This window comes from Diadema antillarum, unplaced genomic scaffold (assembly GCF_040938485.1).
Source record: "Diadema antillarum isolate AM-2024a unplaced genomic scaffold, OU_Dant_1.0 seq00000263_RagTag, whole genome shotgun sequence".
Lineage (NCBI taxonomy): Eukaryota > Metazoa > Echinodermata > Echinoidea > Diadematoida > Diadematidae > Diadema > Diadema antillarum.
This window is the reverse complement of record NW_027271301.1, coordinates 974,375-1,001,088: the sequence shown is the minus strand read 5'-3', so window position 1 is coordinate 1,001,088 and position 26,714 is coordinate 974,375. Positions and strand designations below refer to the sequence as shown.

Below are 26,714 nucleotides of genomic sequence, written 5' to 3'. Positions count from 1 at the left end.
ACTCGTCTCTACTGAAAACTATCACCCTCTTCTAGTTTGAGAGGAATTCAAAACACTACACATATATTGCACTGCACAAAGAAAACTATGTCAGGATGATGTAGGCCTGTACAGCATACCGACCGTTACTGATCTCCCAATTTTCACTCACAACTATTCGGCACTACATCAACTGGTCAAAGTCTGCCTGCATAAGACTATCTAGGTGTGCAAAGAGGCGGAACAGAAGAAGGAGAGGAAATACTGGGCCAATTTTGAATATTTCTCTGGCAACCACTCATGAGGAGTGGATAAATCATGAAAAGAAAGTGATTCATGTCCACTTCCAAGGATGGAGACCACTACGGAGACGTCTCCAGAGGGGCCGAGTCGGGCATCAAAAGTGTCCGCCCTGGTATCAGATAGCCCTGTGAAAGCCCATCGGCCGACAAGACAATGATGCCTTTGAAGCCACCATACAAATGAGGGCGGTGCATTGTTTTGGCAGCAAATTATTGTCAATTTGTCCAGGCTAGTTTCTTCGCACGAGCCATATGGAGTACATCTCTTGTTTAACCAACTATCTATCATAGAAGTGACCATATTTTTGTTTCTCTTGTTTGTGGTCAATCCTATTATGCAGTGCCACTTTTTCACTTAAACAAAGAAAAACAAAAAAGTTGAAATAAAATGACATCAATAAAAAAAATATGAAAGAAATTCTACTTGCCAGTTCTAACTATGTACTGTACATGTACAGGCACAGCTGCTTGTCTTTGCTGAAAGTGTGTAGGCCCTACACACAGAGGATAAGTGAGTTTCCAATGAGTTAATCTAAATCCCACCATAACTAAAATATTACTGAAAAGGGAGAAATTCCCTCTCCTCCCTCTTTATGACACAGTTTTGTTCAGGAATTTGTAACTATTGTGATCGAAACCTATGTGTAATGTAGACATACATAATTTTTCATGAGAAATTAATAAAAACTGGGATTTGTATACACATGTACAATGTACACACATACACACTCACACACACACACACACACACACACACAATTACAATTGTAGGCATCTCTTTCAAGATAACCACAATTTACTTCTCTTCATGAATAAAACACATTTTGGATTACTTTCAAGCACCTACAGATGTGGCAACCTCAAGCTCACATCAAACGACCACAACCAATGATACCCCAAATCCCAAACAAACGAACAAAAAATATATATATTTTGAAAAACGTGTAAGCACTATCACTCTTTCATTTTCGGCATTTGCCACATCTCCACTGGCAATTTCACTCTTCAATCCATCAGGAGGAAATCCATTTGTAAAAAGCCATTTGTATGCAGGCAACGGCCAGTAATAGGCAAATTATCCCCTCGCTCTTTGCCTCCCATCGCCCGAACTTCAAGTCTGGCATCTGCTAAGTATTCTTAGTGAAAGGAGCTGTCAAACACAGCCATGTGCAAATGAAGACCATCACTGGTGCAATAAAATCCAAGCTGCCATTATCTATACAGAGCTTGTGACCTGCCCAATCAGAAATCCTTTTTTTTTAATGACAAACAAACACACACACACACACACACACACACACCCCTAAATTATTTCCTTCTTACAAGTTACAGAGTTTTCCCTTGTGCTTTGACACACATTTTTCATATTAAATTTACGATAAAATAACAAGTGCAAGTGCATGATCTCGTGGAAGCTTGTCCAATAATCATAAGAGTCTCCTAACTGAAAATGTTTACTATTCTAACAATGGAATTTTAAATTCTAACTGTTGCCTATTGTAAATGGTCTATCCCTAATTTAGACACAGAATTAGAATTGCTGCTTATATTGGTAACCCATATTGTGTCAAGCTGCATAAACAAGGACAAGTGGGTAACAGAAGAAGAAAAATCAAGAAGTAGTTCTGCCTTTAAGGACAAAATGCTGCCCAAATTGGACTCATGCTGTTCTGATACCATTGTCAAGCCTCACATAAAACTTGGTGCTATTTGAGAAAGCAAAATACAAATGTACATTACATGTACACATTTCACCTTTGCATACCTCATTTTTTTTCTTGAGGATTTGTTATTCTTCTGACTGTGTCATTTCTGTGTATTACATGCATCAATGACAAATTAAATTGTTTTCAGCTGAAACTGTTCTCCTACGCCAAAAACATGTTTCTGTGAGTAAAATGTATACTGTTACAAGCGAAATTATCTCCCTAAGACACTTACAGTGAAAAATAATGAAAAATTCTGTGCATTCCTCTAGTACGTCCTTCTTTGTTGCTGATCACAGCTGAAGGGCTTTCTGAAGACAGTGGCTTCACTTTCCTCCTCGAACGAGAAGAGGCGGGCATTAAGAAGATTGGGGGTGAGTGGCATTTCATAATAGGTATATCAGTGAGACGAAACGTAATGGCCGCTAATGGAGAACATCTGTTGTCTGCTTCAGATACATTTTTGCTCGTCGTGCCGCTTTTCATGTCGCCGACAAAGCATTGCGCTTGATTGCGCCTCCCGCCCATCCAATGTCTCACTGTAATTTTTTGATAGATTACTTCGCAGTGACGCTAATGCCGTGCAGAGGAAAGAAGCTGCGGCAGAGCCTCGTAAACTATATTTAGCTCCCCCGCAATCGGCAGGTCTTGCCCATACATTCGGAGGGTATTGGGGAGATATGATTCATGTGTACTGTGTCAAAGCTATATATCTTGACGATGATGAAGAAACTGTGTGAGGAAATTATATTTTCCAATGAAATGTGAAACTAGTGGATTTTTTTTCATTAGATATTCAGTTACTGGTTGCCTGATAGGGGGAGAAATGATGTTGTTATAAGATGTCACCAAAAAGAAAAACTAAAAATAAGAGAATTAATTAATCAATAAAACTTTCTTTCATCGCGGTTCCTGTACAATGCCCACGATGGTTTTAGTTAAAAGAGTGGTAAGGGTTTATAAAAATCAGACCAAGAAGAACGTCACAGAATTTTAAAGTTGTCCATATTTTCAGAAATCATTGATATTAGGTGCACGCAATCCTCAAATAATATGGCAAGAATTATGATATCACCACCTCACAGGTTCCTCAGTAAACTGTGCAGATATCTCTAGAACTATATTTTTTTAGTATCAGTCAATAAGAATATGATATACACTTGTACAAAACTGTACATTGTATCTGTACACATCTCTAGTCTAGTAATAGCCTACACTTTGTACCAATAATGCCACTACAAAGGGGAATGAGGTTGCAATTACTGAATCAGTAAAAAAAATGCAAGGTTTTTAGTATTCTAATGAAAAAGCCAGTATTGGGAGCGTCATGAGATGAGGAGTTTGTCACCTCTGCTGATTTGCATATTCATACTGTGAAAACATGTGGAATATTTTGCATCAACCATAGTAAAATATTTTTGCTTGTCAGATGTTCTCTGTTGTGTGCTATGCATCTAGTAGGTGTATGATGGTTTTTGAGTGATTGTGTACAATGTATAATGTATCTCTTGCATGTAATGCTGGTGGAAGGCACATTCCAAATTTGCATTTGTGGACATCAAACATTCAATTCAATTCAATTCAATTTGAAATGTTTATAACTTTCTATTGTTTCAAATGTCTGTCAAGTTGATGAAATCTGCACCATCTCATTTGTCTCGTTTTGCTCTGTTTCATGGCCAACACAAACATGATGTGGAATTACAGGGAACGCAAACCCAAAGAGCAATGTGGATTGAGTAAAAGCATTGACATTAGTACACAGATCAGTGAAAGTTTGAGGAAAAATCAGACGATCAATGCAAAAGTTATGAATTTTTAAAGTTTTGGTGTTGGAATCGCTGGATGAGGAGACTACTAGAGGTTATGTCGTATGAGTGGACAACAATATAAAGAAAATATAAAAGGAATTCCACAAAAACTTACTTTTCTAGCAAAATGAAAGAGTACTTGACAAACCACTTTCAGAAAGCAGGGGGAATAATTACTACCCCTAACATATATGTCAGTATCAAGTTGATGGAATGTGTAATTTTCATGAAAAATGAATTTTTATTAAATTCCCTTTATATTTTCTTTATATTGTAGTCCCCTCATACGTCATAACCTCTAGTAGTCTCCTTACCCAGCAGTACCAACACCACAACTGTAAGAATTCATAACTTTTGCATCGATTGTCCGATTTTCCTCAAACTTTCTCTGAGGTGTTTTACTAATAATGATACTGCTTTCACTCAACCCACATTGCTTTTTGGGTTTATGTTCCCTTTAAAACTTAACCTGCCCAGCATTTTCACATCACTCTCAGTGTGCTCTACTCCAAACAGGCTTCCCGGACAACAGAGACACCCCCAAGCATTCTTGGGAGGTGTCATCAATGATTTGGACGATTCGATATTGGTGCCAGCTGGCATGAGACGTCAAGAGCATCACTTATTCATGCTGGCTGGACTGGGCTCCGGGCTCCTGCACCATCGCAAACAAGTTACGACACTCATAGTTTGTAGCCGGGACTAAATGTTCGCCTACATGTTGTAGCATCAGATGGTGTTTAGTTGAATGAGACAAAGCACACTCATCTCCATGAAATATTAAATGTGCATGTATGGATGAGTCCACAAATATCATCTCATAAGAAATATGAGGGTAGTAGTTGTAATCTAAAAATAAAGTTTTATCCAGTGGCTGATATCCTTGAAAACATGACATAGTATATTACTATACAAGATTTACAGTAACACAACCACTTAAAATAATTTCTGGGTTTCAGAAACAAGGAACCAGCTGTGGACCAATGGGAGGTTGTCACTAGGTTCAGTTAAGCTTTAAACAAGGTGTATTGCATCTTCATCGCATTATATTTAAAGATGCTTTTGTGTATGAACAAAACTGCAGATATAAAATAAATATGAGTAATATTCATCTATTTCAACATTTTTCAGGTTTTGAAGATGATGCAAACCTCACTGCAAGACTACAGCTGTAACTCTTTCAATCTGAATAAAACAGTGGTCTTACTACTAACAAGTGAAGGATGCAGGTAATTGCAAAACGTGAGTTATGATACTTCAAAAAAAAATAAAAAAAATCATAGATATTAAGAACATAGTGATATTTTTCACAGGTTGCTGAAAGATCACAAGCACACTGTCACAATTACAAATATACAATGCTACCCACAAAGTGACCAAAGTGTCAGTGATCAATGTGATCACTTTACCAGTTACACCTGAGACTGGATTTTCTTTTCTGGTAGAATATGCAGTTACAGTATGTATGCTAAAATAGTAAAAAGTGCATTAAAGGACAAGTCCACCTTCATATACACTTGTACATGAGGATTGAGAGAATGCAGTAATATTAGTAGAACACACCAGTGGAAAGTTTGAGGAAAATTGGACAATCCATTCAAAAGTTACGAATATTTTAAGTATCTGCGCAGTCACAGCTGGAAGAGAAGACTACTACAGTGTATGATGTCACATGCGTACAACTATATGAGGAAAATAAAAAGAGAATTTCACAAAACTTTACTTTTTGAATAAAGTGCACAGTTCTTCGACTTGCTACTGACGTATGTTAAGGGTAATATCATTCCCCCGCCTTCTGAAAGAGAGAAGTCGAGTGTTCTTTTGTTATGCGAGAAAAATGGAAATATGTTGAATTTTCTTTATTCTTTCTTTTATCGTTGTACTCATGTGACATCACATGCTATAGTAGTCTTTTCATCCAGCCGTGACTGAGCAGAAACTTCAAAAATCTGTAACTTTTGAACGGATTGTCCGATTTTGCTCAAACTCTCACTGATGTGTTCTACTAATATTGCTGCATTCACTCAACCCACATGTCTATAAAGGTGAACTTGTCCTTTAATTTCTACAATGCTGGATTTTCTCTGCAGTCTGTCTATTCATTGTACAAGTTATATTTGAAAGCCAAAGGAATACCCCTACAAAGTCCGTAGGACCTGCTGTGATGCAGTATGTTTATTGTTGAGCATTTTGCTTTTTAGGTGCTCTTTACAAACCATCATTTTGACACTTTATCTAGAAATTAGCACCCTCCGAAATTAATGATGTCACACTGAGACTGCTCTTCAAAGTGAAGTACATAGTCTGAGATGGAGACTAGCTGACAGACTGTTCATTTCTATCACGTCTTCACCAATTCCTCCTCCTACTGACTGACACTGAATGTAACTGGCAATCAAGGCATAACAGATCAGGGATAGCAAAAGTAGATGATGCTGAGAGAAGTATGAGAGTTACAAACTGTAAAGTATAGGGAATGTGTTCTGTTGGTGTACACACAATAAAAGGCCTACTGTACAGCAAAAATCATGTATGGGGCTGAGTAGGGCAGGGTAAAAGTCTGGTTCCCCCTCACAATACAATCCATAGACCACTGCATTGTTCTCCCTGTCATTCAGCTGTGAGACCACAAACCCAAAGTCATTATTGAGAGACTCTTCACAAAAGACTTCCTAAAAAGGCAGGGGAGAGAGAGGGAGAGAGAGAGAGAGAAAGAAGGGGGAGGGGGAGAGGGAAAGACAACAGGGAGGAAGAAAGTGCCAGCCTTGGGTCCCAGTCCACCAAGGGCTTTAATAGAGAGTATGCATCGTAATGCGTTCCTGCACATGAAGAGTGTTGACACACACAGTCCGGAAAATGGAGCGAGTGCTAGAGTACACAGGGCAGAGACGGTTCCATTATTCTCTTCCCAAACTTTCTGCCCCTCTTCAAGCACCCCTTCAAAAGTGGATTGAGATGACTTGAAATTGAGAACAAGAGGCTCTGGTTGACTGTCAATTTAGCTGATCTCATACTTGCGAACTGGGAATAGGACCAATTCGCCATTTGACTCTACATCTTAGTATACTGGACAGTATAAACTCTGCTTCAACAAGCACCTGCAAACTACCCCCTCTCTGACTCTGATCTACAAATTGCTAACTAACTTAATAATCTAAAGGCAAGGGGACTTTCGTTATAATTGCATCATATACATTGTATACTGTAAAACCTAATATATACTCGTGGCACAAAATTTTTGCGAATTGGAGCCGACTGCCTTTTTTGTGGCATGAAATTTTTGTGAATTGCCACTGGTGTTCAATGCATATAGTGTAGACAAGAAATTTTGCATGCATTTTAATTTCGCGAATCTTGGTGCTCGCGAAATTCGAAAAATTAAAATGCACGCATACATTCCTCTTTTTACAGTATATTCATTCAAGCAACTAGGGAAAAAAAGAACATATCGGTTGTCAGAAAGTCTTTTTCACACATGGATCACAACCAATATGGTCTTTTTTCCCCTAGTTGCTTGACTGAATATTGGAGCAAGTTTCCACTGCATTTATCAGGAAGTGCCTAAAAGATTTTTTCTTTGTGTTTTGGTTGCTCCCCCCAAAGTGCTGCCTACACCACTTGTAAATGTGAAAACTAAAAGCATCACTGAAATATTGAAATACTAATACATGTATGAATTGTGGACAATTTTCCCTACAGATTAAAAAAAAAACCCACACACATACACATACACACACACACACACACACACACACACACACACACACACAGAAAAGGTGTCTATAATTGCGATAACATCAATCATTCTCCTATTTTGACCAAACACACAACAGAAGTACACTCCCCTTCCCCGAATAAGTGTGAGGCTTTTAGTATCTTTATAAAATCTGTTTTTGCATGTACTTGAGATGGCAAAAGTGAGCGCTGGCATCAAATGATAACTTCTACTTCACTTCACACATCATTGTTGGGCATCGCTAGAGGACTTTAAGACCATTCAAATCCTTCTCTTACTCACATCCTACAAGTGCCTGGAGTGATCTCAGAGGTGTGCCACGTTTTACAAGCAGAAATTAAAGGTACATTGTGCATTTGAAGACACACAGGAGGAACAAATCTTCCGGTGTGGTGCACAAACAGCAAACATTCTTGATTTAATGCCCCGAGACTTGTAATTCTATTTTCATCCAGAGATGGATATTCAAATGGACAGAAAAAGGAAAAAAATACTATGAAATTATCAGATGAATTTCTTGTGGGGTTCATAACAACCGGCACGCAGTGTCGCACAATGACAAACAGTAACTTATCTTCAGCAGACATAACTATGTACTTACACAAATAAAACGTTACACAGAAACATCAGCCCTGAGTTTTTATGAGTTTTTATATGGCATTTTCCAACAGTGTGTGAGTTCCTAGTAGTAAACTTTAAATTACACTCACAAAAAATATTCTCAAATTACTTGTTTTTGCCACTGCCATCTAAGTATCAAAATCACAACCAAGCACATTTACAACTTCAGAAATACTTATCCTAAGGATAAACCAGTTAGTGGATGTTGGGTCCTCTTACATCCTAGAAAGCTGCATTTTCCCTTTAAGTTTCTAGTTCTACTCACAGTCACATAGACTGAACAGACTTCATGACGCATTGTACCTGACCCATCCAGAACTAACAATTGAGGAACGTGCGAGGTGGAGTAAGATGAGAAGGTAGAGAATCTATTACACCACTCTCTATTCATCCTCTCTTCCCTTCCTTTTGCTCTCTGTCACTCGGTTTAACTGTAAAAAGAGTGCAGGCTCTCGTTTTCTCTGCGCTGAAATAGAATTGAAGTGAGCTCGTGGAAGAAATTATGCAAGCTTGAGTGAATGCATTTATTACTGCTGAACTTTAATCTTCTGAATAGACATGATTATAAAGCCTGAGGAAAATATTGTTTGGTAAAAACGTCCACATATGAAAACAGAATTGTCTGCTAAAAGACTATTGTCTGTTACCAATGGTTACCGTGCAACATTTTATCTCAAAGAACTTTAACCTTCAGCATGCACTTTACCCTGAGCAACATCAATAAAATGAAGAATGTAACTTCATGCAGAGAAAAGGGCAAATACCCACAGCTTTCTCAAAATAAGGAATCCTTTAACCAATAAATTTCAATTGTTGTTGGTGTGTGTATTTTGGGCAGGGAAGAGATAGAGAAGTTTCTATCAAAGCTTCCAATTTTTCTCTCAGTAGAACCTTGGTTCTTCTAATCCCTGAATCAGTGTACTTGCCATGATGTCTCTATCCCACCAATCTGTGACCTACCGCATTGAGCTCCCCTGTAAGTGTTTTCTCCCCTCCACAGCGGTGCTAATGCCTTCATGCACCGCCCAAGTCGATGCAAGACTCAAGAGCAAGATGCAGCTTTTCTCCACCGCCCTGTTTGGAACAAGATCATGACCAGAAGCATGGCGCCCCGGAGAGCTGGGGGGAAACCTTGCCCCAACAATGGCTGATCCAAGATCAGATGTCACAGTATGGGGGCTAGCACAGGAGCAGAGGTGACACCTTCATTCTTTTTTCCCCTTTTCCTTTCCTTTTTTTTTTTCAGCCAGGAATTCCTCCTTCCTTCTAACTTCAAAAGAGAAACCAACACCACACATGAAAGTATGAATCAGCACATACTGTACTGTGGTAGCTTTCTGCACTGGGCAGACCTGTGCTTAAAGGACAAGTTCACCTTCATAAACATAAGGATTGAGAGAATGCAGCAATATTAGTAGAACACATCATTGAAAGTTTGAGGCAAATCAGACAATCCGTTCAAAAGTTATGAATTTTTGAAGTTTTTGTGCAGTACCCGCTGGATGAGAAGACTACTGCAGTGTATGAATAACTTAGATGTCACATGCGTACAACAATATAAGGAAAATATAAAGAGAATTTCACAAAATTCCATCTTTTGAAAAAAAGTACACATTCCCGTGACTCGTTACCAACAAATAGTATGGGTAATATTATTCCCCCTGCCTTTAGAAAGAGGCAAGTCAAGTGCTCTTTTATTATGCGAAAAGCATATGACTCACAAGCTGTAGTAGTCTCCTCATCCAGCGGTTCCAACACAAAAATTTAAAAAATTCATAACTTTTGCATCGATTGTCCAATTTTCCTCAAACTTTCACTGATGTGTTCTACTAATATTGTTGCATTTTCTCAATCCCTATGTTTATGAAGGTGAACTTGTCCTTTAACAATGCAGATCACTGCTTCTGTCACAATGCATACATGTACTGTACATAGATTAAAGTGTTGGTGTCCTCATTTCTTCCTAAAATGTCTGGAGCAATGACATGGAGAGATAATGATTATATTAGAAGAGATAGATAAACTGTCACTGTATATCAGATAAAGATGATATGGGTGACCATCATAACACATTTCTTGGGTATGCCTATCTATGTATACATGTATGTTTATTTAACATGCTGAATCATTTTACAAAATACAAAAAATAAAAAATAAACTGATAGACCCTTACTATTAAATCAATTAAACTTTCCACTTTATAATTGCCTTTTCCATCAAAATGAAGACATTAAAAATGAACACACTTCAGCTTTCGTCTCTCTCATGCATTTTCACACCAAATGATTTAAATTACCTTCCTTAGTACAAAAAATGTATATCACAGACATTTGCTAGGAGTTGGCAGGTAATGAAAATAGAAAACATTCCTCTTTTATGGCACCCAGCCAGCAATACCACACTTCCTGAAAATGCCTTTTGACTTTTAATTTCCTTAGGTGCTTAAAAATGAGAAAATACTCCTTTCCTCTGTACATCATGATGAAGAAATTGAAATCTATTGATTTGCTCTGTTTATACAATACCTTTTATCTATCAGTCATCCATCCTGCATATCCCTTTTACCAAGAAAACTGAAAAATGGCATTGTGTGATTTTTTTTTTCTTATTCATTTAAAAACAAACAAGGTGTACATGTGTAAATGCACCATGTATTATGGGTATCACTGCCAAATAATCTCATTTTACTGTAACCCTATTTTTAAGTTGTAGTTTCACGGAAAGACACCTTGGAGGATTTGAAGATATGCCACCAATTACAGCTGGGTAGTTGTTATTATCTCTTTACATGTAATACTATGTGCATGTACACTTTTGCTGTACTTTTTAGACAGTACATAATCTTCCTTCTCTAGTGATTCTGATTTGTATATTGGCTCAGCTATAAAGAATCAAGACTTCAAGCTTACACAAGCCTTAACTGCAAAATAAATAATGCTGTACAGAAGAGCACAAGCACTTTAATAGATTCTACATTAACTAGTCACCTACACTATTGTATGTCAGTGAACATCTCCTTCAGGGAGATATTTCAAAGACTAGTAACAGCTTTAATTATATCTACATTGTATTATTGTGAATATCGAGCTTTCCAGCAACATTCATAATTCAGTTACCACTTTGGAATGACAAGGTCCAGTCTCCTTCACATCATTAATGATAACTAACTGTTACCCTTTCTGCTGCATACAGGTAGTTAAATAGTAATCCATTAAAATTCCCAGCTACTTTGATAAAGATTTACCGGTACACACACAGCACAACAAATCCAGCCAGCAAAGACAACAGACCTATGAACATGAGATGATTTGATAATTTCAGCAACACAATGAGTGCTGATTATCCTCCTCACACCCATGACAATGACTTCAAACTTTGGACTGATCAGCCTTTGAAATCTGCTGAACAGAGACCGAAAACTCTGTATTGGTGTGTGTACAATATTAAACATGCAGTATTACTTTGAAACATTACTTTGCACACGAGATAGCGCAACACAAATAGAGCTTGAAATAACACAAAAATCTGACAGTGAGGAACCACAAAAGTTGAAAGGATGTCATACCAAGGGAAAGTGATTTCAGTTTGCCAGTGGATGGCTGACAAAAAGCTCAAGAAACATGAAGAGTATGAAGTTCACAATGACTGTCAGCATCGCTGCAACTTACCTGTGTGCCATGGCCATTTTTGCAGGAGGCGGGTGCAGGATCACTTGATCCCTCTGCCATCCACAGATTCTCCTCCGAGTCACGGAACCTCGTGTTGATGCAGCCACGTAAGATGTAGGAGTCACCTGCAGTAAGGAGAAAATGGAGTCAGAGCAAGCAATGAGATTGACTGAAACAAATTCTGCAGAATACACTGCAATGAGGATTAATATGCTGGATAGGCACAATAATGATGATGATAATCAGGGCTGCCAACCTTGAGTGAGAGTTTGGCGTGAGACACTACGAGGGAGCGGAGCGACGTGTACCTCGCTGGCTAGCACCTGGCGGCCTGCTGTGCGGCCGTACGTACGTACGTACTACGTACACAGTCAGTGTATGTAAAGCGATGTAAAGCACACGTCATAGCCATACAATATGTACTGTAATTTGCCAAAAGTACACGCTACGCTCACGTGGTATAGGTAGAAGCCAATCGTAATCCAATAGCTCGTCTTTGCGCGCGAACCGAAAACGATTATTATTGGTTAAGCTTTACACCCGCGCTGGAAAATCTCGACATTTTGGGCTTGGGCATATCGATATTCGGAATATCAGAGAATTTAGAGATATATTTATTTTTGTAGTCATGTACAGTCCATTTAGGGGGTTTAGCGTGAGATTTCGTTTATCAGAGTGAGACAGTCAAAATTGGTTGAATTGCGTGAGTCTCACGCTCAATGCGTGAGAGTTGGCAGCCCTGTGATAATGAAGTGCATTTCTACAGCACAGCTGGTATATACTTGTATACACTCTACTGTGCTTCAAAAGGAAACTCCCATCTGCTTCAAATTGCACTTATTTCACTCATACACACCTTACAAAGTATGAAATAATTAAATATTTAAAACAAAATCTACACTGACATGATTATCAGATAAAAGAAACAGCTCTTACACTATGGATATAACATACTGTACACATTACAATTCGGTGTGATATCTGTGAGTGTGAATGATATGACATGGTGGGGCATTCTGTAATGGTATCACAAAATTTGCATACAAATCCTTGCATGCATACAGTATGTAGCCTACACTGTACAATGTACTGAAAATAATAGGGTAGAGGATATTGCAAGAAAAAAGTTTCCAATCTGACTACATGTGGTTTATAGTGTATGGACCATAGTGTATGTATATGGATTATCTGGTGTCTGTCTTGTGATGGGGGTTGGTAGAATGAAAGCTTACTTGAAGGGGGAGGGGGCACATAATTCTGAGTGATGGTGTGTGCAACGGAATGTTTGCCACAAGATATAGTGTAAATCACTAAAAAGAAGAAGCCTACAGATCCAGTAGGCCAAAGTCTCATCAGAAAAGGTACTAATTTGCAACTGATTGTGACAAAATGAACTTTTAACCAAGATACAGTATAAAATGCCTTCTTACCTTCTGGATTTTCTCTGCGTTTGTAACTCCAAGACCAACCTATGGTGCATATGGGAAAAAATGCAAATGAAAATACAAAGTCTCTTAAATATGAACACTCATCACATTTTCATATTCTTCATATTCCACAAAATGCAGCACATGCTGTAGTACTGTCAATTACACAATGTTGTTGCTCACATCAAAACTCTATGGTCATCTGCTAGCTTAAATACTCTGCATATGTATGGAAAACAATAGGGAGCTTTAGACAACGCTTGAACTGGACGTTCTCCTCTCCCATGCGTCATGCTGAAAAGTAGCTTTAGATTACGCTGGGACGCAACGTATAAAAAATAAAATGGCGCCCCCATATGGTCGGTGCATCAAGGAGCTTTCTATGTCATGAATTAAGCGGACTTAAAAATAGCCCAGAACGAGTAGTGAAAAACTTAGACGATGTGAGCTAAAGATAGATCGACTTGATGTGTGCTTTTGCGCATGCTCAGAACATGTTTTTTTCCTCTGAACATCCCCGTCGTAAAAATCTAAAGCTCCCTAACTCTTTATGTGCCATGTTCGCACGCCCAGGTCAGTCGACGGTGTGCCAACTTCGCATATTCTGCTCAAATGCACAAACCCGCCCAGACCAATGGATAAACCGCCAAATGCCAAAGTACAATGAAAGCATTTGTCACGATTTTGGTCCTCTCTCATATACACTTGTAGCTTGCATTTTATGTAATGACTGACCAGCAAGGAGTGTTCCCTACTCGACTTGAGTGTAAATTCTAAGTTCTGTCACTGTTTTGTATGCAAAAGTCGTGCATTTACAGTAATGTAGGTAGTGTCTACTGGTCATTTGAAAGAAAAACGATCATAGATTTAGGTGCGAGTTTTTTCACTTTGTCTCCCTCTACTAATTAAATTTGTTAAGATCACAACTGCTGATCTGTAAATTAACAAACATGTCGGACAAAAAATGTTTGTCCGACATGTTTGTTAATTTACGCACTTGAACCTTAACCCCTCTGAATAATATCTTTCTTTCGATCATAGATTTGTCATACAATATACGTCAAAGCAAGGATTGGCATTTTCTACAACTTTGCTCACAACAAATCCACATTCAAACAGAAATGTATAGAAGTTACATAGATTTGAAAAACAGAATATTTTCTCAAAGCATAACTGCATTGGTATCTCAGAATAATGTGGCACACATGGGAGTCTCCACCATGGCACATAACGAAAGAGCTAAATAAGGGCCTACAGGTGTATCATGGCCTTAATGGCAATTTGTGCAATATACAAATTACAGCACAGCATCCATTTAACCTGTCTTTCATAACTTGCTGTTTGCCCAAAAGTATACAAGACAACTCCATCTAAAATGTGTATTAAACTATTATCAGATTATGTATTACAACAGTATGTAATATGCTCCACGGTATAATGTAGAGTCTTTTACTTATTTAATACAGTGCTATGACTAGTAGTAATTTATACTAAGTAAAATTACAAGTATGAGTGCATGGACCGATCAAGAACCGAATGATACATTGTAATGTTAAACATCTAACTGTTACACGATTGTTGTCAGGGCAATCCTGGGTGACGCATATTTTGGGTGATACATAAATAACGAAAAAAAAAACAGATATAAGAGGGTGACTTTGTTGAACACGGATTTAACCATATTCCTCGGTTCTTGTGAAACGACATTGCTTCGCATCACGTTATTTTCGCCCTACTAGTAGGGCGTCGGTAGCGCGATGCGCTTTGTCATCCCCTTCGAAATTCACGCAAAAGTCGCGAGTTCACAAGTCATCTTTGACCTAGATTTTCTAGGTCTATATGCATCTACAGAACATAAAACTACTTCAAAACATTTTTACAATAAGAGAAATCTATCATATTATCTTCGATACTAAATGATATCACGAAAGTCACATTTTGAATGCAAAAGCGCTAGCATTTTCAAATGAACTTACGACTACCAGATGCGTTCAGTGCGTGTTGGGCAATGGGCAAACGTAGGGCGCGCGTTCGGTCAAAAAGTGGACCCACAATTTTGGCTTAAAATCACCTTTCAGGCATTTTCGCGGGTTTATCCCGGGAACAAATCTCCATAAATTTGGTATCATATGAAAGCTTGTGGTGGTCTCATTCTTCTCGTCCTACGCCGAGTTTAGATATCAAGACGTATTGCTACCTAAATCCAGATTTAAGCCTAAACATCGCTATAACTCGGCTGTTCCGTCCGACTGTGAAACTGGCCATACCGGTGTAGGAGGATTCAATGGTGCTGAATCCAAAAATAGCATTGGTTTTTCGCTTATTCCCCAGGATAAACCCGCGAAATAGCGATTAAGATACCCTTGTCAGCATAGTAACAGCATCAGCGAACTAAGCGAGGCGGGGCCTACAAGTCTAGACACGTAGTTACACGCCATGACTCGTGGTTACAGCGCGCACTTACGCGAAGCTCCATACAGTCGAGTCGGTTTTGCATGCATAGGTACGATGTTCAGCCTCCGCACAGCTGCTATAGCGCACCGCCGGTACGTAATGTGAGTACCGGTACATGTGCGTGTCTCCATGTACACTGTACTACATATCGCACATGCACTACTACTGTGTGCGCTTTTACTCCGCCGCGCTGTTAGACCTACGTTTCTGATACGTTTGTACGTATGATGGGTCATCGGTCTCGTGTGTACAAATCGCGTGCGAGTGCAAGTTGTACAAGTGCGTGCCGCGGGATCGAAGCGGGCCTCGCACAGCTGGCTGGGTAGGTGTGTGCTAGCTGGCAAGGATGCGCGCTTAGCCTTAGAAACACGCGCGCTTTGAATGTGATAAACGCAGTGACTAGCACCGCCCACTGGAGTGCGCTTGACAGTGAATTTCATTACGCTCGCGACCCACTTTTTCGCCAAGGTTTTGACAGCGTGAGGATGAAAAATACGCTGTTTTTATTTGCTCATAACTTCACCATTATTCATGATTATGGTGAGAAATTTTGCACATGTATTATGTTAACTATGGACATTATGGATATGTATGTTTTAGTGTGAAATGACTTGTATTTCTCCAGTTGCAAAAATCTACCAGACACCCTACTACTAGACTAAGTGGCGACTAGCGCACGCCAGCGAGATTCGTGTACAAGCGGACGGGCCAACGATAAAGATTACACGCTGGAGCTCTGGCGACTGGACACAGGCCGAGCTGGTAGGTAGGGTTGGGGGTACCACGTATCGACACCCTAAGGATCTGTAGCTTGTTTATTCTAAAAATATAATACAAATCCGCCTAATTCTTACCTCAAATATGCCATAAATACTGCAGTTTTGAATGTCGTGACCGTCTCGTTGATTATGAATCTCCGTTTTAAAATAGCGCAATTTTAGTGCGTGCGTTCCGTTTTCTTCGCGCAGCTAAAAAGGGAACCTTGCGATCGACACCCCCTCTCCTCCATAGGTATACACGTGAATTTCACAGCATAGGTATACACGTGAATTTCACAGGCCATAGGTAATACACGTGAATTTCACAGCCATGCGTCGTTACTGATCGGATGTGTAATTTTTAGCTTGGTTTGTTTGAGTTTGATTTTCGTTTCTTCGTTTTTATTGTTTTTATAGCTAATGACACTTAATCCCGCGCGTACTTTTTTGTTCTATAGACCCTACGCAAACAGCCATGATACGCAGGGTGTCGATGGGAAGGTGCCCTGTCGATAGGTGGTGCCCCAACCATACACCTACTCGAACGCGAGTCGAGAAACTACCACTACCACGCGTTTAACTAATATTTCACAATACTCCCGAAGACACTGCCCCTCGTCAACATTAAAACATCAAAAGTTTACTTACTTGATCCTGGTTTACTTTGCGATTTGCCCATCCTTTAATACATAGGCTAGGGTTTGTGTTAGTCCATACAAATCATTCCAAACGTCTCTCCTCAGAAACTTTCCTCCCAAGCTACGGTGCTTTGCGACCAGTGTTGCATTTAACTGCGTGTTTCTGGCTGTTGTAGGAAAACGACGCCGCAATTTGTATGGTTTTCTTCCTCCAGCTAGCTGTGTACGTCCGAGCAAACTGCCGCTGAGAGGCACCTGTGCTATCTAGATGTGTGGTTCTCGATCGTGATTTGATCGTGCGGCAATTCAAGCAAGGGATGTGGTGCATACGCAGCCACTGCTCTCACGCCGATTGTTGGCGCTGATCAACTTTGTGTCGCTCCACGGTCTTCGCTCTACACACCCCAGTTTTATAAGCGGGCGCCCTACTATTATCTGAGATGAGCAATGTTGTGGAACTTTTTTCTTTTCTTTTCTTTTATTTATTTATTTTTTTTTTTTTTATTTTTTTTTTTTTTTTGGGGGGGGGGGGGTTGGGGGGAATGCGTTTTGATGGAAAGCAGTGATTTCTTTATCGCAAAGTAGTGTATTATCGTTGTATCTTGATGCATCAAGATGACATGAATATTACAAAACAAATCACATAATAAGATTACATCACATGGTATTAGATTACATGAGCAAAATGATATGTTGCCGTACGATCGGGCATATCACAGAAAAGTTTACTATGGAAAATCAGTCTTTTACACTATTATTTATATCGCAGAGGATGCGGCCCATTATTCAGTGTCTAATGATTATAATGCATTTTTTTTTTTTAATCATTTCATATTGAATAGGTGAATAAAATATAACACTATCGGTTCCGCTAGGCCTAGTGCTCCTATTCGTTATCAATGGGAAAGTTGCCTGTATTTTGTTAACCCAATTAAAAAAAGAAACCACTCAAATCAGTTCATTCATTATCTTTTTATCTGTTTATCATGGACCAAAGCAAAGAAAAAAAAAAGGCATGTATATAGCGGGTTATGGTTATTATGGACCAAAGCAATAACACAAAAAACAAAACAAAACATGTATATAGCGAGTTACACACTAATTTATCCCTACTCTTGTATTGGTCATGCATAGCTCTCAAACGTTTCAAATAGCGCAATGTCTTTGGTAAACGATTTGGGTTAGTCCTCCTACATTCGTTATGCTCATCTTGCAAACACTGACCGCCGCGAGTCTTCTACGCCTTCAATTTTCCTCTTCCCCTATATATTTTCTATCAATCTTCTTATTTTCCTCCGGTCTCTTTGTTTGTGTGCTTGTTTGTAAGACTGAATTAATGATGCGTTGTGAAGCAGTTTGCTATTTTCAATATACATGCATGCTTTGGCATCCTCTTTCCCGCTATAGGGAAGATTCAAAACGTACACTATATAGGGCTACATAACATTGTACGCAGTTATGCCGTACCGATCGAGTGTCGGCTGAATGACTAAGGTGGGCAGACGACATTGAGTAAACGAATTGAAAGTGTAAATGCATACTGATGTAAAATGTGACGACGACAGGAAACATGTTTGTTGTTGCCCGCTTACTTTTTTAGAGAAAAGTGATCTAAGGGCTAGACAAGTCAGTGCTTAGTATGGCGGAATGCAACGTTTTGTTTAATGCTGTTAATCACTTTTTTATTTGTCATCATGATAGTTATGCCTGGACAGAGAGGGTAAAAGAAAGAAATATCCAATCAGGAAAGGATTGACTTGCAAACGATCGGGTTGTATACCAAAATACCAATGAAATGATATAAAAAGAACATTTTCTACCTTCACGAAAAATGCTTGTCATGCTTTGTCGTTTCTTTTTAGTAATCAATGTCGATAGCAAGAGATCCTTTGTAATTTCCATCTTAGGCCTTCAACCAATCAAATAAACGCTTTCCATTTGTCCTTGTGGTAACTGCATGCAATTCGTTTTATGTACACAAATTGTATATTACATACACGTGCACACAAACACACACACGCACACGCATATATATTCCAGGCCCATCAACAGGCACACATGAATTAAAAAAAAAAATCCTATCCGGTAGTGTTGAAACACCGAACACAACCGATCAAATTTCTTTCAAGTTCAGTTATCAACTGCTAACCTATCTTGTAGTTTTAATTTTGATAGAATATAATTCTGTAACAATGAGAATGACGCGTTGAATTGCACGTTTGTTTTTCGGGTTTTTTTTTCCCCCTCGTCACATGACACCCCCCCCCCTTCTTTTTTTTTTTGGGGGGGGGGTTCATATTGCGTTGTTGGCTTTCAGGGTTTGTGATAGATGTGTCTGAATAATGTTTGTGTGTGCGTGTGTGTGTTTGTGTGTGCTCTACAAATCAAGAGAAGTAAAAATTTCCCCTTATTTTATTGAGAGGACGTGATATGGATTACTCCTTCCATACAGTCATTATTCAATATGATTCAGTGCTACTTATTCGACTCGATTCCACGAATATAAACATTAAATGTTGGTATGCACTATTTGTATTATGTATATGAATGTATGTATTATTCTGGTTATATATTGACGTTTATTTCGTGTATATTTTCTTGTATACTTCATTGTCTTAACTTGATATACCTTTAAATCTACATGTGCAAATGTTGTTTCTTACTTTGTATTTATTTAATTATTTCGATATGAAAAATAAACGAAATGAAATGGATGCATGAAAACATTAATAGGTGTGTTATGTATATATATTTTAGGTAAGATGCAAGAAATTTCTACGGAAAAATTAGGGGTTTTTATACAGAAGCGACACACATGCCGGTGTCAAAGACACCGGATCCAATTAACAGTGAAAGACCGCTCTGTTTTGCATAATTTGGGGTGGCCTGATGTCTCGCCTTGCGGTCACCAACCCCCTTTCTCACCTTGTTTTGAACACAGATAATAACACATATATTCGAGGTCGGAGAATACAAATGCATAGATCACTTAGCTCTTAATATTGTATGCGCTCATATATTTTAAGAGCTTGCTTTCGCCATATGGATCTCATTGACGGAAAATAATCATAAAATATTTCTACCTATACGTGACAGGAAAGAATTTCTGATGACTCGGGGTAACGCAAAGGGGCTTTGAAAATACTTTACAGATAACGCTGGCAACAGACACGATGTTTGGAAGTGCTATTTCTCCTCATGTCCAATCTAGATAATGTTTTGTATATCTCATAAGTTTACGTGTCCAGAGGTATATACATGATTGTGTCCCAAATATAACAATGGCCTAATTAAAGCTGCTATGGCTTAGTGGATACGTCTTCGGAGTCTCATTAATGAGGTTCCGGGTTCCAGTCCGTTGGCAGCAGCGATATGACCTCTCGCTAAAGCGAGTCTTCAGTGCCTATACTGTAAAATCAATCACATTTGCTACATGAAACCTTCGCGAATGGTCGACCATGAAAAAAAATAACACGATTATACTTTGTACTGCATCTATTTTTGTAGACAAACATTTTCGACTGCATTTATTTTTACTTTCGCGAATTGTGGCTCCTCGCGAAATTCGCAAAAGATTCGTGCACTCAAAATTTCTGGTATAAGAGTCATATAGTCTTTGAGAGGGGAGTTAAACGTGACATTTTATGGCCTTTACGCATTTTATTTCTTGAGTGACATCATGACTTCAGTTCAAAACTCAAAGTCAATTGAAAATAGCTGTACTGGTGGTATTCAATGTAGCGTACTTCAGAGGAACAAAAAAAGCAGTATGATATTGTCTGAAAAGCTCATTTATTGATTAATAAGAGTTAGAATTCAAAGAAAAACTATTTTCGTCAAAATATGATCCGTATTTTTCTGACTTCACTTGTTGGCATGATGTTGGTATCTGCATTCAGATTTTGTTTATTTGTGAAGAAAGACAGAAAGGAATATCATGACATTACATATTACGTATTTATCAATCAACTCGCACACTGTGTGGAATTGCATTTTAGATATGTAAGTAAGCAAGAGTGTCATCTTTGTTGAAATAAAATAGAAATCTTTTGGAAAGCTTAACCTCAATCATCAATGCACATGAAACCGTCAATCATGTCACCTCAATGTGTTTTATAGTCTTCAAAACTGAGTAAATCCTGCGTGAGGTAACGATGGTACCCATAAGTGTCATGAAATATTGCAGTATATAGCTGATAATGAATCATAGTTGCGATATTAGAGACATAAAACACACAGCAAGAACGATGTTATCATGATGACGACAGTAAGAACATGATCTTATCATAACTATTTAAAGATGCGTACACTATGCTGTACAGTACTACTATTACACATTAACATTTTACAAATCCTGTCTTCAAGGGTTACCTCTTGAAGACACTGATCCTTTTTTTCGAGGATGCTTAGGCCATCATTACCACAGCATTGTCTGGAAATCCATTCAGTTTCAAACACGTGAGTTTATATGGGAACATATGGGCTGAAACATTCTCCATAGAGATGTTAGTTCGTGACGAGATTTGAATCCTAGATCTCCCTGTCAAGTTTCAAGAGCCTCGTTAACTATACCACAGTGCTTTATTTGTTTTACACTTGTTTCATAGCAGTCTGTGCTGGCATTTATCACCAGTAATGAGAAAAAGTCTTTCGAGTAAATAAAAACTGGGAAAGATAATATCATATCAATTATTGTGGCTGAGGTCATGAGTTACCACTAATGCTTTATGGTCTTGATGATTTCACATCTTCTGTAGATACTAACGGTCTTTGAATCAGAAAGTTTCATCTTACCTGACAGCGACGTAACTTTCTTATGTCTGTGTATGTTTAATTTCTATGTTCCAAGGAAGACACTGTCTCTTGGGTGGCCATAATGCTTACTTTTTTTTTAACGGTAGCTGAGGTCGCCTCAAACGGCCTCAAAAGGGGAGGAGACGGAATCCCCGGGGAAATCCCCCTCCCCCAGCCACCTCCGCCTTTGCTAATATACCGTGAGGGCGACATATTTACTAAAAACACCTCTTAAGTATATGAATCTCTCATAATGGCTTATCTATGATTGATCTTTCCGGCTTTACTTGTATTGCCTTCGGTCATAAACCTGAAAACAATATTCAGAGGCGACTGTCATGGTGAAAACATTTCTTTTTTTTTTTTTTCATGCACAGACATTAGTGCAATGTGAACAGATTTATTTCCATTTATATTCACTCCATTTTCCTTCCACAGAACATAAAGCAAGACAAATACAGATGATCCTGTGTCATAAGTGCTGTGTGTATACATTGGTTAACTGCTAGATGAAAGTTAGTGGCAATTAATAAATCAAAACACGATACAGAGTTTCAAACCAAACTTATTATACATTATCTGTCTAGATTGATATTACAGTTTCTACAATAAGTGTCCAAACAAAGTTTTAAGGCTGAATAAGTATTACATGGCAATGCCTTTTTTCTTCAATGCCACCATGCCTGAGCTTTGTCTTGATTTCCCCCATTCTAAATAGGTCGTGACGTGTCAGAGTCGAGAAAGCGCCAAAAAGGCCCTTGGCGGCAATTATCTGGTGATTTCACCCTTTAGATTGCTGGATAAAGCGCTCATATACAGCCCATGACACTTGGACAAGAGATTATCAAGCTACGCGAGGCAATCTGGCCGACATTTCGCGCGGACTCTGAAGGGACGGTATATCACGGCCGTTGATGAACGGGGCGGAAAATGTTCTTCGTATAAAAGGGCAGTAGGGGATTGGTGTCGCATGAAAACGTGGACGTCTGCCGATTAATGTGTCCCAAGACATCGGGGTCTCTCAGTTACGGCACAAGAATCGTATGACCGTATAGTAATGACAGGAACAAGGCATTCGTGTGCCCTCTATGAACTTTAGAAGATCGTTTCATACAGCTGGTATCATACGTGATGTCGTCATTATGTCTTGTCTTGTTTGCTTCTGTTTGTTCTTTCTTTTATTTATTGCTGTTCTCTGCTGAAATGAAATTGCTCCCGAGTCATCTTTAAATATGACTAAAAGATTCTCTTTTGAAAGTGAATCTGCTGATTAAGAAGAAGTCCTCGGTAGCTCGGATGACGCAGTAGGGAAGATTGTACAAGACACTTTTTATAATACCAAGTCTCACACAAACACATTGTTATACACACAAGCGGACAGATTGTTGTTGTTGTTGTTGTCGTTAATAAACAGTTGCTAAGCGACAGGGCTGGATTTTAAGGGAAATGGCTTTCAGGAAATTACCCAATTTCAACACCATCGTCTCGGTTACTGAGATCATCATCTGATAACACTGCTCGCCATGCACTTCACTTCCGATACAACCAAGGACTCGTCCGTGTATAGACTGACTAGACACTCGGTGGCGGACGATGAGGAAGAGATACGTGCATGCGGGAAAAAATACACACAAAACAAACAGAATGGGGGCGATAAGAGGAAAGAGGTTATGAACAACGAGTTTTCTCCCTTCTCGCGGGTGCTTCAAGGGATCGTTTCGGTCCCCGCCGTCGGCAAGGGGAAGATCTGAGGAGAGACCGCCGCCAGAAGGAGACTCCATTGACCGACATACTTAGCCGACATAAAGGCAGAGGGAGCTGGCACGTACAGTGAAACATGCTGGTACTGACAATATTGTGACGACGCGCTTTAGGGCTCGATAATTGCCCCGCACGGGCAAGCTGGCGCGTTTACGTTTTCGTTCTTATGCTTTTTTTTCCCTCGTACCGTCAACAGACACACAAGTTTAGTGTAAGCTGTAATGAAGGTAGCATATCCGCCAGCTTTTTACGATTAATAGATAGATAAAAACTCTCTTCGAACAATGTAATTTGATTTGATGTGGTTTATTATTTATTTCCGCATCCTGCAAATCAAAGTTAAGCATAAGGTTCGTTTGGTCCCTACTTGAATAATGTAACATAATTTGGATACATAATTATACAAGGCATGCAATATAGTCTGAAGAAAATGTAAAGCGAAATCAATGTCATGACAAATAATAATATGAATACCATTTTCATGTAATCATGTCATTCATCTCTGGGATATGACATTTGAAATACACAAGAGACCGCCATCACAAGCAGCTGCTCAGGCGGCCTCGGGAAAACAAAATTTATGGGCCTTAAGCAAATTAGGGAAAATATACCCAAAAATATGAAAAAGCAAGTGAGAAGAGAAGAGAGGAAATATATATATGTATAGAGGGAGAGACTGCCAGCGGGAGTGGTTATAGTATACAAAATGAACAGGACAGAGTGGATAGGTGAGAATTGGATCCAATTCTCACTGATCCACGAAATAGACCTGTGCATCATCAAAATTGTGCTATGAAATAGACCCATAAATTCATGAAATACAACCATTTTCCCCATCATGCGTCCGGTACACCTACTACACTATACAAGATTGAGCCATGCATTCGGATTTAACTGGACGCATGGCTCAGTGTGGATCAGTAAAAATCAATGCATGACAATTATTGACCAAAGATTGCAGAGATTCTAAAGCCGATTTTATAATACCTTATTATACTGCACGCGCGTGTGTACGTGTGTGTGTGTGTGTGTGTGTGTGTGTGTGTGCTTTGTGTTTGTGTGTGCCAGTTTCAAAGAGAAAAGCTTATCACTAACTTGTGATAAGAGCGAATGTGAACAGCTGGCATGAATGGATAATATTGTATACAAACGATATCATGAATATTTAATTTCATATACAAATCCTTTCAGGCTAGTGGCGATTTGACAAAACCCACAACGAAAATGTGTAAGATCCAGCAATTCATACAATATAGGGAAAGTGTCTTTGTGCACTATTGTTTGTTTCTATTATGTTTAACACTTTCCATTAACTACCACTAAAAATTTAGTCCAGCAATAATACAATAATATTCTGCAATCGGAGACTATTAAGGACGACAACGTCTATGACAAGACAGTGGATGGGTCGAGAAAATGTTGAGGAGTTTACATTATAGTGTTGTAATGTGAAGATTATAACGACCGTTCAGTTTAGTTTCTGTATCCCAGTCTGAGTGAATGGGGCTAGATGTGTATTACAATAATGCGTCTAAAATGTAGAAAATCTAACTCAATGTACCAAATAATATATGATGTTATGTTTGATATGACCGTGGTTTCAATGTGGTCCTACACCTTTGAAAATGAAATGTAGATTGTTAATATTATATGGACCGCATTTAATCTTATTTTGCATACTCAAGTATAACAACATGATCAATAATGCGAGTGTATAAATGCGTGCGTGTACAGTGCAGTCAAAAGGAGTCATCTCTCGGCATAATCATAGTATGTTTGCTTTGACTTGACGACAACATAATTATAATGATACACAGATTGAGAGAAATGTTATTAAGTGTACACATCACGTAATTTCCAATCTCAGTAGTACTCACGCTTGAGATTAAAATGTAGGTCATTCTCTAAGCTGTATCCAGAATTAATTGGGTTGATGGATTTGCACCGCTGTGCAGTGAATATTGAATACCGCCAAGCATGCTATGCGTGCAATTAGTTAAAAATCTGTCTCTGACTTAGAATTGAAAAGAAACAATAGTGATACAAAGTGAATACACCGTACTTCTCTTTCCGCTCCCCCTCTCCCTCTCCCTCTCTTTCTCTTTCTCTCTTTCTATCCCTTTCTTTCTCTTTCTCTCTTTGACTTCATTTTGGGCCGTGTCTTTTGATTGTGGCTGACAACCATCGAACCAACTTTCCTTCGCGGTGAGAGATTGACACACGTGGTCCTATACTCCCAGGTCCTACTGAGCCCGGAGGAGGGAGACACAGGGGCCAACCGGTTAAACTAGGATGTCTCTATACAGTTTGAAAATAATGACACACAAAACATGTTTCACAGCTGCGACTGCATGCACCAAACCGTTTTGGGTGGTATAGGCAATTATGAATAAACTACGATGACAATCATTGAAGTGGAAATGATGACGTGAAAATGATGTAAATGATTATGATTGTAATCATAACGATGATTCTTATGACGCGCTTATCTGTCATGATTGATGTGACACTGATGACGTAATAATGACGATGATATATTGTGATAACGATGTTACGAGGACGTTTACATTGTGATGATGACGACGATGAGAATGCGATGACGGCAGTGTGTTACTGATGTTGCTGTGATGATGACGTGACACTGATAGCAAAGATGAACACGATGGGACGATGACGCTGTTTATGATGATGTATAGGCCTAGATGAGGGTAAAGATTACGGGTACGACAATTTCTAAGCTAATGTTTAGGCTCTGAAGCCACAGCTGTTCATATCAAGTTGGACAGACTTTTGTTTTTCCATGCAAATAAACCATACCATGGCTGACACCAGACAGCGGGACTTTGAACAAGTTTAGAACTCTAGCAGACTTGTTTGTTTTATTTCTTCGTTTCGTGCAAATGAAATCATTTAATAGAAATGAAATAAAAAAGTAGCACTTAATATACGTATAGGCCTACGGATAAATTTCATCGTATCTTAAAGTATACATGTGGAGGATACCATTATCGACAAGCTATTTGCTTGACTTTGATAACGGCCTCTTGGCGATGTATAGT

General features: G+C 38.8%; 1 protein-coding gene across 1 annotated transcript in view; it reads right to left on the bottom strand.

The window, feature by feature from the left end:
* LOC139729774 (uncharacterized) overlaps positions 1 to 17,239 on the bottom strand; it is a 53,325-nt gene extending 36,086 nt beyond the window's left edge. Inside the window, exons 1-3 of the mRNA XM_071640708.1 lie at positions 17,111 to 17,239; positions 13,254 to 13,292; positions 11,824 to 11,948 (exon numbers count right to left, since the gene is read on the bottom strand). Of these exons, the coding sequence (XP_071496809.1) occupies positions 11,824 to 11,948; positions 13,254 to 13,292; positions 17,111 to 17,141 (195 nt within the window). The 5' untranslated portion in view covers positions 17,142 to 17,239. The remainder of the gene's footprint in view (positions 1 to 11,823; positions 11,949 to 13,253; positions 13,293 to 17,110) is intronic.
* Between the last annotated feature and the right edge of the window lie 9,475 nt (positions 17,240 to 26,714).